The 17249-nt window shown below is 35.5% G+C and overlaps 2 protein-coding genes across 2 annotated transcripts; both read right to left on the reverse strand.

Moving 5' to 3' along the window:
- Positions 1-804: 804 nt before the first annotated feature.
- Positions 805-3097, reverse strand: LOTGIDRAFT_109845 (hypothetical protein; the record flags this gene model as incomplete). The annotated part of the gene is made up of 4 exons (XM_009047189.1): positions 805-1027; positions 1343-1904; positions 2254-2584; positions 2858-3097. 4 exons carry the CDS (start codon positions 3095-3097, stop codon positions 805-807), a joined length of 1356 nt encoding a protein of 451 aa, XP_009045437.1.
- Positions 3098-10955: 7858 nt separating this feature from the next.
- On the reverse strand, positions 10956-13696 carry LOTGIDRAFT_110568 (hypothetical protein; the record flags this gene model as incomplete). The annotated part of the gene is made up of 6 exons (XM_009047190.1): positions 10956-11226; positions 11486-11736; positions 12057-12274; positions 12481-12811; positions 13103-13193; positions 13590-13696. Coding segments are annotated over 6 exons (1269 nt in total), but the record flags the coding sequence as incomplete, so codon positions are not given.
- Between the last annotated feature and the right edge of the window lie 3553 nt (positions 13697-17249).

A 17249-nucleotide genomic window follows, 5' to 3' on the forward strand; every position in this document is an offset into this window, starting at 1 on the left:
GTTTTCCTCTGACTGTGATGCTGTTAATTGAATTCAGTGAAGTACAAAACTTTTTTCCCAAACGTATTCTAGACAGAGGTTTGTCCCAGTTTCAGTGACAAAAAATAGAGTACAATTGAACAAAGGCTAGAATCGGAAACCATTAGACTGTGGTAAAAGTTTTTTTTTATTTAAACCTCAAACAAAGTCCATCAAATAAACATGAGAGATCAAAGAGGCAGTAAAATAAATAACAGAGGGCAATAACAATAATAATTTCCACAGTTTTAATAGGGTCATCATGACTAATTGTTATATGGTCAGTTACTGTCCCATTAGGACTGTCTAAACCAGAACAGAGTACATCTGGCTGGTTAGAACAGAGAGCAGCTGGGCGTTGATTTAAGTGTAGGTTAATCTCAAAGGAAAAATCACACGCAAGGTTGAATTGATGCATGACAAAGAGCTAACAAAAGATAGAACGACTATACGAGTCTTTACTTGTAATCCATAATGGAAGTCGGCGAGTGAGAAGTCAAGCATAAAGGTTCGCATCTTCACAATATTACAGGATGAAGATGACCTGTGGCATATAATTATCAGTCTGCTCTCGTAGCCAACAGCTGGGGTTATAAGTATCTAAGATAAACATTTTCATAGGGGTGAGAGGTCAAATAGTCCATGGAAATATAAGGTTCAAGGCATATATTACTTCCGGTGGTTATATCCAAGGTATATGTCATCCATTCCATCGGTTGTATCTATCAATTTGTACAAACAATTAATCAGGATAACCATTAGACGTCAGTATCCGGTTACAAAAATCTATATTACCTTTTTAGTTACTTTAGCTTTGATCCATAACAATTCTATTCCCAACACTATTACACCGGATACAATTCCCATGACAACCACAAGGAAACTTCCGGTAAGTGACTGAAGGTCAAGGCCTTGGTTACTCGTGTCTTCAGGACAAGATACCTTCCCATCATCCCACCACTTCCGCTTGTAGGTTTCTAGTTTTCTATCTTGTTGTAGATCTAAAATTCTGAAAAAGAAGATCTGTGAAATTGAATTGAATGGGGTTATAAGTTGACCTGAAGACTGAGTGTTAATTTTCAGAGGAAAATGCTAATAGCATATCGATAACAATTTGGTTTTCCATCTAATCTCAAACTAAGACCAAACTAATCCTCCATCTATGAGTGTTCGATTCACACCTATGAGTGATCACAATAACGTTTTCTATATGGTAATGCCACATATTACATTTCTATAGGAACAAGAAGTGGAAAACAGATGATAGAACTTCATTGCTTAATCTGGTATGGGGTGATAGTCAACAAATAAAAATGATTCTTACGCTGCTGAAATCTTCTTAGTATACACTGATTTTTCCTTCAATGCGAAGGCGTATGGTCGGACACTAAACTGGTCACCTATAGCAGTGAGTTCACAGTTTCTGGAAGTGATGTACTTGATGATTGGTGAGTCTGTTAACAAGGCGAAATTCTCAGAAAGGACCTTGTCTATGGCAGCATCACTGGTTTTAATAAAACCTGTCTTTCTGATCGATTTCCAAATCGTAACATATTTATCACCTAAAGGATAGTCCCACACTGCAAAACTACTGTTTCCATTTTCAGCGGTTCCTAGACTCATCTCTTTCCACATTGAGTAGAAGTTCTCCTCAATGGCCGCCATTCTTTCAAAATAATTGGCTACTGAAGATTCTGCCACTACACTGTACTTGATATCAGATTGTTCTGCCAAATCATCCAGTGATGATACAGTCACACCCAGTCTAGAAACGGTCAGAAAGGCAGCAAGGTTAGCAGTGAATGTGGACATCATAATCACAGAGAAGAACCAGAATCCTGCTACCAGAAGTCGAGCTGAGAAACTTCGTGGTGGATCTCCTCCTCCTGAAATATCGTGAGTTATTCAAATCAGAATCCAAATAGATACACATTCAGAGAGACTTGGAGGGTGGAACGACGGATGTCGAATATTGTCAATATTATATATTATTATATATTGAAAAACTTGAGGAATAGTTTTAGTCTACGTCAAAGATGTAACAAGTCTTGTGCTTGTTGCTAAAAAAAATACCACTTTTTGATTGTCTCAAAGTTGTGTATGTCTTCAAATAAAACAAGTTCCTGCTAAGGACTACAGGGGTTACAAGATGAATATGGAAATAAAATCAGGTATTCATGTTGAGACAAAGAAGAGAGCTGTTGTTGTAGGAAGTACGGGTGGGAAACACATTACCTGCCATAGTAATAGAACCAACCACAAACCAAATACTCTCATGAAGGTTAAACTTGAACTCTTCTCTCTTTTCCACATTTTTAGAAAATCCTGGACCAGGAGAATATTTATCAAAGAGCAGGAGTAGAATACTAGTCAGGGCTATCACACCGCCAAGACATAACCAAGCAGCGTTGGAGAACACATCAGCGAAGTAGAAGATGTTGACTTGCTGTTTCTGTTTCCGCATCAGAATCTGGATACCAGCGAAATCGTAGTATGGTAATGTATAGTCTACCACTGTTTCTCTATCAGCTGTAACTGTCATGGCACCAACTATGATATCGGCATCCTGTAAAATAAGGATTGTCTTGAAACATAAAGAGTGGAATTCAAATTCGAAGGTAGTACAATGGACTTGCTTCAACAAAAAATGCCTGTAAATGATCTCGAACTACCACTTTTAACAAAAGAAATGATCAATCATGGATGTCTCTATATATTTAATGATTTTGCATAGGACCCAGTATCTCAATGAACTTCTTCCAAAAATCTAAATTACAGTTGCAAATTGACATAACCCATGTTAATTGCACAATATTGGAATGGAAGCAAAGCAGCCTACCCCTTTGAGTATATTACCGACACATCCTGTCCATCTTTGATCGGAATCCAAATTGCCATACACTCCGCCATCACATTCTCTGATAGTATAGGTGAATCCTACTCGTTCTGCTACATCATTCATTACATCTATACTATACCCTTCGTACATCACTTCCTGTCCACTAGTATTACGAAATACAAATGGCGGCTCCTGTAGAAATTCAAATATTCTGTGAATACATATAGGTACATATATCATATCCATCCCAACTAGCAACACGAGGTGGTTATCAACCGTTTTCACCATCTTCAGTACTAGCATTAATCGTTGGATTTGAAAGTTACTACGATGAGCACTAGTTACTACATAAATCCAGATACCAAGATATTTTTGTTATATGTGCTCTCAGCTCTAATTGTCTTTCAAATCTTATCTTAGAAATAAAGGGTAACCTACCACAACAACAGCGACTCTCAACACTACCATAGAATCTTTAATCACAAATATCTGTTCATCTGATTCTATACCAATACCAGGTATCCATGTTCCAATCTACAATTATCAATATTTCATTGTTAGAGTGCAGCAGATTCAATATTGATATATAAACGCAAAGTTAACTATCCAAGAGTCTAAAAAACAGTATCATTTGGGACCAAATCATCAAAGATAGGTTTCCTTATTATTTAGTGTCAAATTAAGCTAACTATTTGAATAATTGGTGTTTCTAATGAATTACATTGTATTCTCAATCACATCATTATTTTCTTATATTGCATGTAATTAAGAGTTTTAACCAATCATAAATGTTCACGTATGTACAGTCTGGATAAACAAAAAAAGACTTTTTGACCTTTCTTGAATTCTTCTGGTAATTCTCTTCTAATTTGGCTAATTATGAATTAATTATGGATATGTGAGACAAACTGGTATTTGTCCAAGTCATTAGAACACCTCTACTTTCTATTAATATAATTATTAGCATTTTCATTTTCATTTTCATAAAAGAAAATAAGGGAACCCATCTTTAATAGTGAACACTTTAAGGAGCAAGATCACCCTACCATCCTCCAGAAACTTGTGAACACATTTCGTGGTAAGGACCATCAAATAAGTACATGTATAACATGGGAATTTGCCTCAGTACCTTTTCACAACGATTATTAAACCTGTGTATATCAACTACCACTGGCTCCTGTGTAACACCATCTTTATTTATATATACCCCAAAACCATTCTCTGTTCCCATCTGAAATACAAGAAAATACAATAAATTCTCTCAACGTAGTACTCTCGTGAAGGATAAAATACTTTTTTCACAGACATAATTATGAAATTATCTTGGAAAACACACATTATGTTGTTTGTTCCATAAATATAGATAGAATAATAAGGTTTTCTGCATTCCATAAAACACATAAACAAGAAAAGATTTTATCTTCCCAGCAGACAAACCCGTTCAAAGGAATCGACAGCCACTGTGAAACGTATATTTTTCTGTGTTTTTTTCAAAATTCATTCTAGGATCACAAGAAGGCTTTGAGATACAGAATAAGTGAAGTACCACAGAGGAAAAATAAGCTCGCATCACCATACTTCCCATAAAGTTTATGGCACATCTTTGTGGACGTGTGCTAGTGTTTTTGATGTGCACAATGAGTGAAGTATCTAAAGATGGTTTATAACTCACCTCTAGTAAGGAGTCTTTAAAGAGCTGTCGACATTGACCACACACTGCACCACAATCTAATGGACAATCAATAGAAGGGTCTGATTGTATCTTCTGTACCATAACTTTTAGAACTGAATCCACCAATCTTACCAGCTTCTCTTCACTGTCAACATTAATTATCTGCAAATGGGAAAGTATTAGATTAATTAGAGTTTACGTCCTATTTTGATATACAAGTGTTTACAAGAAACGGGAATCTCCACTGAGGTCCGTTAGCTTTGAAAGGGATCCCTTCCCCATAATTAAAATTGAAAATTAACCTAGCATTACGGGGGTGGGGGGGGGGGGGGGGTGTTCTGTGTCCACAGATCCAATAACTTTGACAAGGAATTCTCAGTCTCTAGACAAGGATGCTTATGGGAACTATAAGAATAACCTTACATTATGAGATTGTTCTGGGTCTACCAGTAGAATAACATTAGCTTCCTGACATATATCACAATGTGGTAGTTTTCCATCAGTGGCAAACGTCACCCATCTGTATCGACCTCGTAACATATCCAGACGATACGCCTGGAAAAAAGAAACAAAAGTAAACATCTTTATTCTATAAAGCAATAAACTATCAAGTTCTGTTTATTAAAACTATCTCAGAAGGTTCTAATAAATATTTTTCTTTGAAATCTGAGTAATGAAATGAAATGCCGTCCTATATCCTATCTTTCTACGCATTACAATAATAAAAATAAACCTACCTCTTGTAACATTATCTCAATACAAGAGGACGTAGCTGAAACAAACACAACTTTCACCTCAGTTTTAGCTGTCAGATTTTTCAGTTCATTAGAAATATTACACGACTGTATAGGAATATCAATCTGAAACAGAATCTTCTTGGAGGAGAGATGGCGTTGGTGTTGGTGAGCTGAAAGGGAAAGTGAAATACAATAATTATGATCTATGAATTGCTTCAGTTGAACATAACCGATTTTGGGTAGTGATGAGATCAACGAAGCAATGTTTTTTTAGCAGGTTCCAGTAAGCTTGGCGGAATTTTGTACGAATTGTGCACGTAACACATATTTCAACAGGTCTGATGTCTGTGGGTATTGTAATTTCAAAAACAAACTTGATAAGTAGTTTAAGGCATTTCCGGTAGTATCGTCATAATCTGGAAGGTCATACCTCGTCCAGATTCATCAAACATCAAAGCCAGGGAATCTGTAGAAGCATTGGTGTAGATCTCCAGGTCCGACAGGAAGTTCTTGTATTCAAATGATACAGTTCTCACATTGGATATCAATTCTCTAAAATCATTGGGCAATCTAGAACACGTGGTCATGGCAGTCGTGACGTAAGATAATGAGTGTGATTGCAGCAATCCCATTGGACAGAAATCTGTGGAGGTGTCGATGACAACCAACCATTTGTTTTCAGATTCATATTCTTGAAGTAAAAAAGATGAAAAAATTAGTTAGCAAGAGTAACTGAGCTCGGGTGAATTATATATCATAAATTGCTCTGAATTGCTTTCGTGCACAACAAAGAAAATCCACAAAAATACACCCCGTGGTGTTTTAAATTAAGCAGAACGTAGAACACCGCATTTGACCATCTAGAAGATTGCATCTGATCTGATAGAAACAGAATGAACAGAAAACAGTGCAATGATTGACCTTCTCTAGACTTTAACCCAGAGATAAAATACATCTAGGGTAACTATAAACAGACAACTTAGAACATAATTGGATATGGTGTCTGCTTTATAGGTTGAAAACAGCTTACTTAAGAACGGTTTCTTAAATCTTAAATAAACCCGGAATAAATCGATCCGAACAGAAAATTCAGAAATAACAATAATATAAAAAATATATAGCATACGTACCAGTCCTCCAATATTCAATAAGCTGGTCACCTTTTAAATATTTCACCGGAAATGACGCAGTGAATGTTGATGCAGAAGTGTTATTGGCACCTAAAACTGATAGACTTATTTGATGTTTCAAATCAAAATGATATTCCGATTTCTCTAATACCACTGAAATAATGAAGATGAAAGTGTTTCAAATTACACTGAAGTGATCATGTTTAACGGAAGAGAACAATCCGTGCTTACTCTTTTCAAAACACCTGGTGGTACTTCTCTTTGGACAGTCCACTACTATACTACTTTAACTCTTGATTTTGCCATATTTTGGACTGAATTTTGATCAAATTGCTTGTACAAATTTTTAGTATCCCTTATTGTGTTATACAGCTTTCGAAGGTCTGTATATTTGATAAGAAGACCCAAATATCTGTTTTGTTAAAGTTGCAGCCGATATCGGTACATTTTTCATTTTGCTAGGATGTCCTAGCACTAATGTCGTTTCGAGAATACTGGGCCAGGATACTTATATACTGATACGTACCTATTTGTGGATTAAACGACTCTGCAGTATTGATTGTAATAACCAATATCATTAGAAAGATCTTCATTTTTACGACCTGAAATATAGAATCTTTTTGATTTTTCTTGATGTATGAATAAAGCCAAAAGCGTTAACACGTGTTTATGCTCATTAAGTTGGTGCCAGTCTGACAAACCAATACCGCAAATCAGTATTATTATTAATATTATTACATAGCTATATTGTTCTAAATGTTGCAAAACAGTTTTCTATTTCAGTGTTTTATTATATGCACCGTGTTTGCTTTCTGACAGCCTTCCCTTTAACAGTCGTTATCAGCAATAGAAAAGTGAAACGTGAAACGCTCATTTGATTTCTGTCAGCTTCTGATTCTTCCTTAATCTTTAAAAGAAGGACAAATTAATTTTATACCGAAAGAAGACAAAATCATTTAAATGCCGAACTTATGAAAATACACATCTGGATGTACAGTTTCATGGTTGTTTTCTGCAAGGACACAACCTGTCATCCATGTAAAGGTAAGTCACGTATCACAAAACGAAGGATAGTGATCTGCAATTTAATCAGATTTTACAATAATCTGAAAAATCAACCCCGCCAGTCCCTCATACGTGGTATACTGATGCCTATATCACATCCGGACATCACGTCTGAGGAACTGGATGGGGCCAGATTTGTCTTGCTAATTGTGTAAATGTACGATATAGATATACGAGAAATAGTTTTCTTTAAATACGTTTTCTTCTTGAGTAGGTTAATGGTACGATATAAGAATATTCGAAGCGCTGTACTGGAGTTTCACTTTCAGACACAATGTCTAAAAACCGGAATGTCATTCAGTAAAACTTGATACATTAATATTAAAATCAATAACGAATGAATGTTCTACTTACCGATGATTACTGGAGGTTGATTAATTATTGACGAGCATCACTAATTTACCTGTTGATTGAAGTTTTTACCTGTCGTGATTTACCTGTGTCCCATTCCGGTATGGTATATCAATGATTGCCTTATAGGAAGCATTGTTATCGGGCTGCTCGTGCTATGGTAATTTCCGTCATTGATTCACACGGTCATCATTATTATATATTTACTCGTCTATTGCATGCAGGATTTGTATGATTATTTTCTGAAAATCAACTGTAATGTACCATGTAATTTCCAATATGGCCTCTTTTTTTTTTACAAATGGCTGCTATAGCTTTCAACTACTTTGTACATTTGAATGTAATGTTGAAACGTTGCCATGTTTACAATACGGCTGTCGTTTATTTCAATATGTCTGGTATGGTTGTCATTGCTCCAATATGATTACCATGTTTCCAAGAAGGTGAACAAGGTGGTTGCAATTCAACATTAGACTGGGAGTTCTAGAAAAAGCTAAGGGGCCACAAATTCCAAGATGGCTGCCAATTTTGCAAAGACAATTTTAAATATTGCGGCTGCGCATTTGTTTCAAACATGTTAAGTGTATCAGAACATGGGGGATGTTAATAAGTAAATATAAACATGAAGTAAGAAGACTAAAATCATTAATAAAAGGAAGAATTAAGGGAAATAATGTACTAAGGAGCATCAAGGACGGATTAATCAAATTGTCAGGTTTGTCTAATGAGCCACAACTCATTTACATTGTCGTTAATTATTGTTTTTCGAGTAGAATCACAATGATTTTGTCAAATGTTTGCTGTATACAGTGTCAATATTGGTATTAGTTCTCATCTATAATCTATATATTGAATATCAATAGACACTGGTGATGACGTCATAGATCAGATTATAGATCACGTGATAACAGGTGCGTGTTAAGATGTATAATTATGTGAACAAGATAAGAACAAAACAAGAAGAATGTCGTAACGAGTTTATTATACACTTGAAATACCTTTTCCAATCTCTCTCTTATTATCTTAATAGTTACAGAACAATTGGGAGTAAATCTCCAACCATTAGAAAAGTACGATTAATGTCCCTTAAAGTAGGAATAAAGAAAGCTTTTCAAATACCGGTGCAAATTAATGAGTTCGGGTATAGAAGATAATTAGTATTTGAACGTGGGATGACATCTAAATAAAGATCAATAATAACGAAATTGTAAGTTTTGGCACACGGAAAGGAAAACAGGAAATGTACATGTTTAAGTAGCTCCGTAATACTTATTATTATAATATTATTGGCGATTGCAAACTCCTTTTACCCTAATTAGCATCAAGTATTTTCACACGACATGATGAAAAGCACGATACTTCAATAAAACATGCGATAGTGCTAATTCGACCCTGCCAATGGCTAGCCTTTCCTCTGTGTGCTCCTGTAAATTATCATTATTTTCAAACGATAGAACCTTGACGCATTCTGTAGAAAAAATCTTGTATCTTGGAATCTGACTAAAAAACAGGAGACAGGTTATCGCAACGAAATTCTCTAGGATAAGGTTAATCTTGGAGATGAAATAGAAAGATATAGTTTTATCAGATCGTACGACTTAACTGACCTATCAGATAGCCACACCCAGTTCTCTCTCCTTTCCATTTAGTTACCACTATCTACTGAATAAATCTTCTATCTAGTCGGATATCGAACTAAGGACATGGTCGAGACTAACTAGGCTATCTGGCTCGTGGATCTTAATTGGTTATCGTCTTACTTAATTAGTATATGAGCCTAAACAGGTGCCGTTTCGTAGAGAGAAATAAAGGGGAATAATTAAACATAGCATAGTGCATAAGGGGAGATAAACAACTTCCGGTTTCATTAGTACTACCATTATGAAATGATATATTAATAAAAGATAAATTGATTGCTGTATGCAAGAGTCAGGGGAGTTGTAGTAATACTGATGAAATATATTTTGGGGTTTGAAATATTTAGGGGGCAATGAAGAATGTATTGAAAGAGAGGTTAGTCTTTTAAGATCAGGCACTTCCGGTTTCAAGGACTGGAAGACGATATATCAAGGGGGCTAATTATGAAGAGAGATTAAGGGAAATGTAACTGCTCGGACTTACGTACTGTAGAATTTAGAACCGTTTGGTAACTATTATATGATATAGAGCCAAGGGGTTATGACCGCTTAAGAACTGCAACTTGCGTTTGCTCTGCCATCATGAAATAATATCAGCGATCGCGTTACACAGTATCATAAAATTATGGAGGTAAGAAGATGATTTTAGTGTTCCAGTCATCTGATTGGTCAATCACTATAATAAATTTTATTTTAAGTTTTATTATCCAATTAGATTTCTGTATTTCTTAAAATCTGGAGCTTATCTTACTTAGGGTCGATTACCCTCTTGCACGACCACATATATATTTGATGTTTTAAATAAAAACAGCTGAAAAATACGTTCATTTAGAATAAAACGATAATCAGCATATCATAATTGCAATCATGTAGCTATATTGTGAAACTGATCATCTAAGCAACTGTCTTTGATACCCTTCCCTTGGTATTTTGAAGAACAAACAAGACGTTTCTAGATTTACAATTTATTAAAAGCACATTTAGACATTTTGTCGATTACTTATTGTCTCTTCATATCTATTGACATCGACCAGACTTATTAAATGAAGTATCTTTTTTAAAAGGGCAAGATAGTTATACACATCAGAAAAAACTAGAAAATCTCCTTACAACTTTAAAAGCTGATAAATACTCTTGAAGGGACGAAAGCTGTGGAATTCGGAGTTCACCATGAAAATTAAAGGCGCGTTCTATTTCGCCGACATAATTGAAAATGTAGTTATATAAGAGTTTACTTATCAGTCTAACTTTGTGCTTTTGGAAATATATTTCCTCACTAAAATGCATCATCTTATTCTGGAAACGATGCGCTGTTTGTAGACTATACACCCATGTAATATTACAGTTCACGACATTGTTTCCTATCGAAGCATGCTAATGTTCGTTCTATGCGTCCGGTGGGCTATTGTCTAGTGACAAGCCTTGCTGTGATAACAACGCGTTATTAGAAGGTGAAACTCACATCCGGTTTACGTATTTGAAGAAGAACTAAGACCAAGACCAAGTTCAGTCAGTTGCGGTGTTGAAGGAGACTGTATTATTACGCGGGAGAGTAGCACGTTTAACACACTTACAACGGAAGTACAAATGTTCTAATACTAAACATAAAAACGAAATTATTGTAGTCCCGGCAAAAGCTATAAATGGTCCACTAGTACTGTCTAATTCAAGACTTTGGACAACATTTGTGACTGTGCTCTCTGTACACGTGTTTGTTGATGTCCACCATTTCTGTCGCCATTTTCGTATCAAACCAGCTTCTTGCAGTTTTATAATACTGAAAAGACAGATAACTGATTTTAAAGCAAAGGAAATAACTGGATTGTATCTTGACAGTAAGATATTGCGTCAAGAACTTCTGATATCCATTAAAGCCTTACTAATCAAGACAATCTCGAGGTCTAGAACCTTGTGAACGAGTATGGTGGCAATGGTTTATCAAAATCAATGTTATGTGCTCAAACAATGTCTCTGAAATATTCCGATGGAAGAAAAGCAATAATAAAACTAGTGCCCACAATATTAAAAAGGCTTACTTATAGGAGAGCTGGTCTAACAGCGGTGAATCTTGACCAACAATAAACCCCATTCCACCAACATTGAACGGTTCTTCTCCCAATATAAGGTGCTCACAGTCACTCTTTCTCAAGAATTCAAGCTGGGAATCGTCCGATAAATAGGCGTAACTTCCGGTTGTCACCAACTGAATAGCTTGGTCATGAGTGTATACTTCCGGTGCTTGAAGCATCAGTTGGTATAACTTCCGGTATCGCTCTGTTTCACCTTTCTACAAATAGTTTGAATGTGTATGTAGATATAATGTATTATTTGGAAGGTGTATTGGTCAATAGAAAATTAGAAGACATCGGAGGTAAAAACTAAGAAGGACCAAAAATGTCAAGAAAGAAGCAAACGAAAGATACAAAAATAACAAATAATGCACATTAGAACATAGAACATTGTCATTCTGTTCAATGGAACATAGAATTGAGTTTGGCGCAACACACCGTTTACTTAACAACAGCAAGGTTAGAGAGCTAGCGATCGTGTAAAATCGACTAATCGACTGGTTCTGAGAGGAAACAAGCCATCAAATGTGTGACTTACCTGTAAAAGAGAGTATAAATTCGACCCCTGTTTGACGAGAGGTTTAATCTCAGTCTGTGCCGCCAGATCGTCTACAGTTTTTATAGGTTTATCATAGAAAGCTACTGTCAGGAAGGCAGCTAGACTGGCTGTGTAGGAGGAGATGATTAATATAGTAAAAATCCACCAGAAACCAAGAATAAATCTTCCAGAGGCATTGGCAGGGGTAAACTCAGCACCTGAGAGATAAAAATGTATTTCAAATTATGTTTGATCTATATAATTGCAGGAACAAGTCTGACTTGAACCGAATCATCTCTTTTAGTAATTTTTGAATAATCAACAAGCCATGATGTTCCCCATTTAATCAACAGATATCTAGATACCACACTTCTACCAATTACCATTTGTTTCAAATCGTCCATCACCAGCGCTACATTCTTACCTTGTTCCATATAAGATCCATAAACTATCCAGATATCATCACAAATACTCGTTTTCTTCTCTCCGTTGACTGAAATTTCTCCAGTCTTACCACGAAATGGACTGAATTTGTCCACTAGTCCTAACACTAGTCCCACGCCAAGCAGGACACATCCGATCGTTATCCATACGTTTGTAGTAAATGGTTTGAAGGATCGGAAGATTTTCCCATAAATATCTTCAAACTTTCTGAGAATGATCCCAGCCCCGTCCTCCATTATTGGTGTAGTAAAGTCGATGACTTCTTCCCGCTCGGAAGTTAGTGATATCGGACCAATTGACATGTCAAAATTCTGAAAAAATGGTTGATACAAAAAATATTAATTTCAAAAAGATTATGTATAACGTATATCATTCCTTTTCCAGGTGTTCTGATTGTTTTGCTGCTATTATTCGCTGCCTCATTATGCACTGTTGCCAATAGCACATAATCATCAATGTGGACTCTCTAAAACTAATACCTGGTTAATAGTATGCAAATATAATATAAGGACGCATAAACTTCTTTACAATCCCTTTCAGATAGGTGGGGAAAAGATGTGTATTTTGAGTAATTTGAGATATATGAACAGTCTTATACCTACCCCATCTTTAGTCTGTCTTACCAAACCATTCCAGGTACCATCAGGACTCGGGGCTCCCCACTGTCCATCCCCTGGCTCTCGTATTGTGTATCTATAACAATATTACATGTTTTAAATCTGCATATATGCTTCCGGGAAAAACAATAGTGGAAATAGAAACAAGCAGAAAATACAACTTATGAATGGGGTGGACCAGCAGGAATTTGAGAAGTGAGAAGCAAAACAAAAGCTCAAAAAGCATTTGGATTACATGTAGCCCTAAGTAAGGTAGGGTCATGGAAACGCCAATATGATTCGTTTTATCATGTACGGCAAAAGAACTGTTTCTAGATTTACTGTAGGGAAAAAAAGGGTGCGCGATATGTTCGCAATTATACAGTATATTTTTAACTTGTGTTTTTACTCTTTATAACCACATCTCTTCCTACAAAGTTGTTTAGTTCAACCCAACAGGTACACAAGAAACAATTTGAGACATGAAATGTACCTGAATTTCAATCTATAAGCCAGTTCATTGAGTATATCAATACAGAACCCGACATATTCTCCATTAGCCAGTTTAATGGTAAATGGCTCAGCCTGGAATATCAATATATATGATTAAAAGAACGAAACAACTATACATTATCAGGGGCCCTTATTCTCCAAAACTTAACTAATATAAAATCAAGATTTTAAGAAATACAGTAATCTGATTGGATAATAAAACTGAATTTAAAATCAATTTTAGTGATTGACCAATCAAATGTCTGGAACACTAAAATCATTTTAAGTTAAGTTTTCGAGAACAAGGACCCTTGGTAACAACTTAGGTTCAGAGAATCCGTTCTACCAGTATTGTTATACATGTAATTGAGGTTCAAAGTTATGAAATGTACCCCTATGAACATTATATTGCACAATCTCTGTCATAAACTACGAAGGTGGTATACTAATATACAGCTCATACTCCCGATTGTTTGGACCAGATTTTTGATCAACGGAATTGTCTTGCTTGTACGGGTTTTTATTGCTGACCATGTACGGGAATATGCATTCAGTAAAGCCAACAACACTTATTACAATAATACTACAAGCCTGAATACTTCATAGCTTGGACTGCTACTTTCTAAAGCTTCACAACTAAAGAGAGATACGATGATACCTACCGGAAGTGTACCAACTATCAAGGTCACGTTGCCGAAACCCGCGTCTTCTTGATCGAAAAGATCAGCATCAGTTAGATTCAGTCTGGTTGTTCGAGACCATTCTCCTACAGTCTCGGTTATTCGGGGAAACTTTGTTATATAGAGTTTAGCATCAGTTTTGTATCGAGTTTCGTCAAATCCGTTTTTCGTCATGTAAGTTTGTATCTACATAAAATAGAACGGTCGAGGATAGAAAGATTGCTACAAATTTAATTTGCTACAGAGAAGCCGATATTTGCGAAAAATGGGTTCCAATAAGCACAGCAAGAGTCACAAATAATACTTTGATAAGAATCGAAATTGAAAGTAGTGTTATGTTCTTCTTTTTACACTCTTTTCGATGGACAATGCCTGGAATTTAACCAGGAAAATGACCCAGCACACTAGTTCAAAATGTTGCTTTGAGTAAAAGGAAATCGATCTTAATGTGCCAAATGAAAATTTAGTTCACTCATAAAAATTAACAAGAGGTTGTTGATTTAAGACAAATAAAGACTGCTAAGGCGGTTGCCCAAACACACATGCTCTTTCCCCAGGTATCGGTATTTATGTGTCACAATAAAGGAACTACTACAATTATCAAGTAGGAGGTTGTGAATTAAAGATAAATACCTTATTAGAATACGCCGGAACTGCTTTCTCTGTGGAACAATCGACAATCTCGTTTAAGTTATTTATCTCGGGCTGAAGATTCAGCAGTAAATTTAAACTGTATTCTAGCCGAACGTTTACAAACTACAAGTGAATACATAAAGAAATCCATTGAGCGTTTTCCTTATCGTGCTCTTAAGATAATATTTAATATTTTTCCCCTGAAACAGCAATATCACTGGAACTACAGCTTTTGATGTGTCAGCAAAATAAGTGAACCTCCGAATCAGATCAATAAGCTAATGCCAACGTTCCAAACCGCAAAACGAAACCCGAAATCAAAAACAACATTTTGGCGAAACATTGGTAGCAGCTAATGAATTTTTCAAATGAGGAAGTATGTCAATCATAGGTATTTCATAATGAAAAGTAGTATCAGGTATCATAAAAATACAGATTAAAAGAATATGTGACTCCTTTGTCAGATCTTGTTAAAGAGATAATCATACATACATCAGACCGGAAGTTGTTGGTATTATGATCGGGTATCCAGGACGTCAAGATTATACCACATGTAGGGATTTTATCGGAACTATGGTATACTCGAACATCAAGTTCTTCTTGAACGATGATATTATGGAAATGACTAAACTTCAACTGAAAAAAGAGTATCCAATAGGGCCTTAACTGTTCTTTACTGTGGGCACTGCAGCTAAGCAGAGCATGCTTATCCTTTTCGAAACACTTGGTGGTGCTTCTCTTTGTCGGAGTCCACTTTTAGACAACTTTTACCCTGGATTTTGCCATGCTTTTACGAGATTATCATTCACGGAATTGTCTTGCTGAATCTTGCTTGTAAGGATTTTTATTACCTAATGTAAATTTGGTATTATTTGACTTTACATTTAATGAAGCAGAAGATCCCTGTCTGAATTACTGCCTCCTCTGTAATTCAATCTTATTATTGGTCCTGCTTATTTATTATTCTTGTTCTATATATTAGAAATGGGAATGAATACCTTTTGAATAACTAGTGGTATATTACTGGGAGTAACCATTAACACAATACAGTCTGTAGAATTATCTAACCCTTCCAACCATTCATTGAGTATTACGTCATCAATTACTGTGCTGATTTGTGTACTTAAAGTAGTGACATAGCGGAGTGATATATCTTTGAAAAAGGTGTCAATCATGCCGAGATCTGGAAATACAAAGGAACTTAATCAGACTTCTGTAATATAAATCCTAATATTAGGTTTTAATTTATTATATGAAACTTTGATAATTAGTTTCTAATGACAGCTTTTGCGAAAACGGAAACCGGATCATCAGATTAACGTGTAATTTCACATAATAAATATGAATATTTCGTTACCGATAAGATATATATTTGGCATAATATTTAATATCTAGAGAAATTTTGACTTCTTGAGAATTAACAGACGATATTTTTTAAATCGGGTTCTACAACGGATCCGTAAATTTACAAATAAACTTACCATAATATTCATCATACAGTACTGCTATCTGAGTAAAACCGCTGACGATTAGAATGTCGTGAATGGCCACTAACAACATATCATGTAGATAAGGTTGAATGACATACGCTGTTGCTGAAACAGGGTTGGCACTACATGGTGTAGTAGGAATATAGAATACCGGAAGTTGTAATTTGCCGGTGATATGATTGAAGAACCAGATATCTTCACAGGAAGTGACGATTATGAAGCCATTGGTTGAATTATCGACAAGATTACACACTGGAAAACAAACATGATTTTACATTTTGAAAATGTTTTATAATTGATATATGGACAGTCGAGACGTTATGGATATAGATATTTGCCATGCAAACTTTCAAATTACATTGTACATGCCTGATATGTAAATAACGTTGGTTTTGTCTTCTTCGAATGTGTGTAAATATTTGTATCCACTAGAATATTGTGTAATAATATTTGAGAAACAAACAAACTTCAAAATTCAATAAAACCACTTGTAATACTGTTGATAAAGTGAGACGACAATAAATATTGTTACGTATTCAAAATAAAAGTCTGTACCTGAGGTGGCATTCAGAATTGCAGATCTGTCATAAGATTTTATTCTGACTTCCGGTTTATCATTTACTCTAGAACTTATGACGTAGTTCATTACATCGGTGACGTCAAAGTTGTTTGCGACGAGAACATCTGAATAGCAAAATGGCTTATTGAAAACAAGGGAATGAAATTAAATGGAGTTTTACGCTGTAGACTATTTTTTATATTATATAAATAAGGGCAAACGTATTTACAATCCGGGCAGGGTGGGGAGTATGAAACTCATGGCGATAACCTACCTATTTTAGTAGAAGATAAACCAAC

Source organism: Lottia gigantea (assembly GCF_000327385.1).
Source record: "Lottia gigantea unplaced genomic scaffold LOTGIsca_11, whole genome shotgun sequence".
Lineage (NCBI taxonomy): Eukaryota > Metazoa > Mollusca > Gastropoda > Lottiidae > Lottia > Lottia gigantea.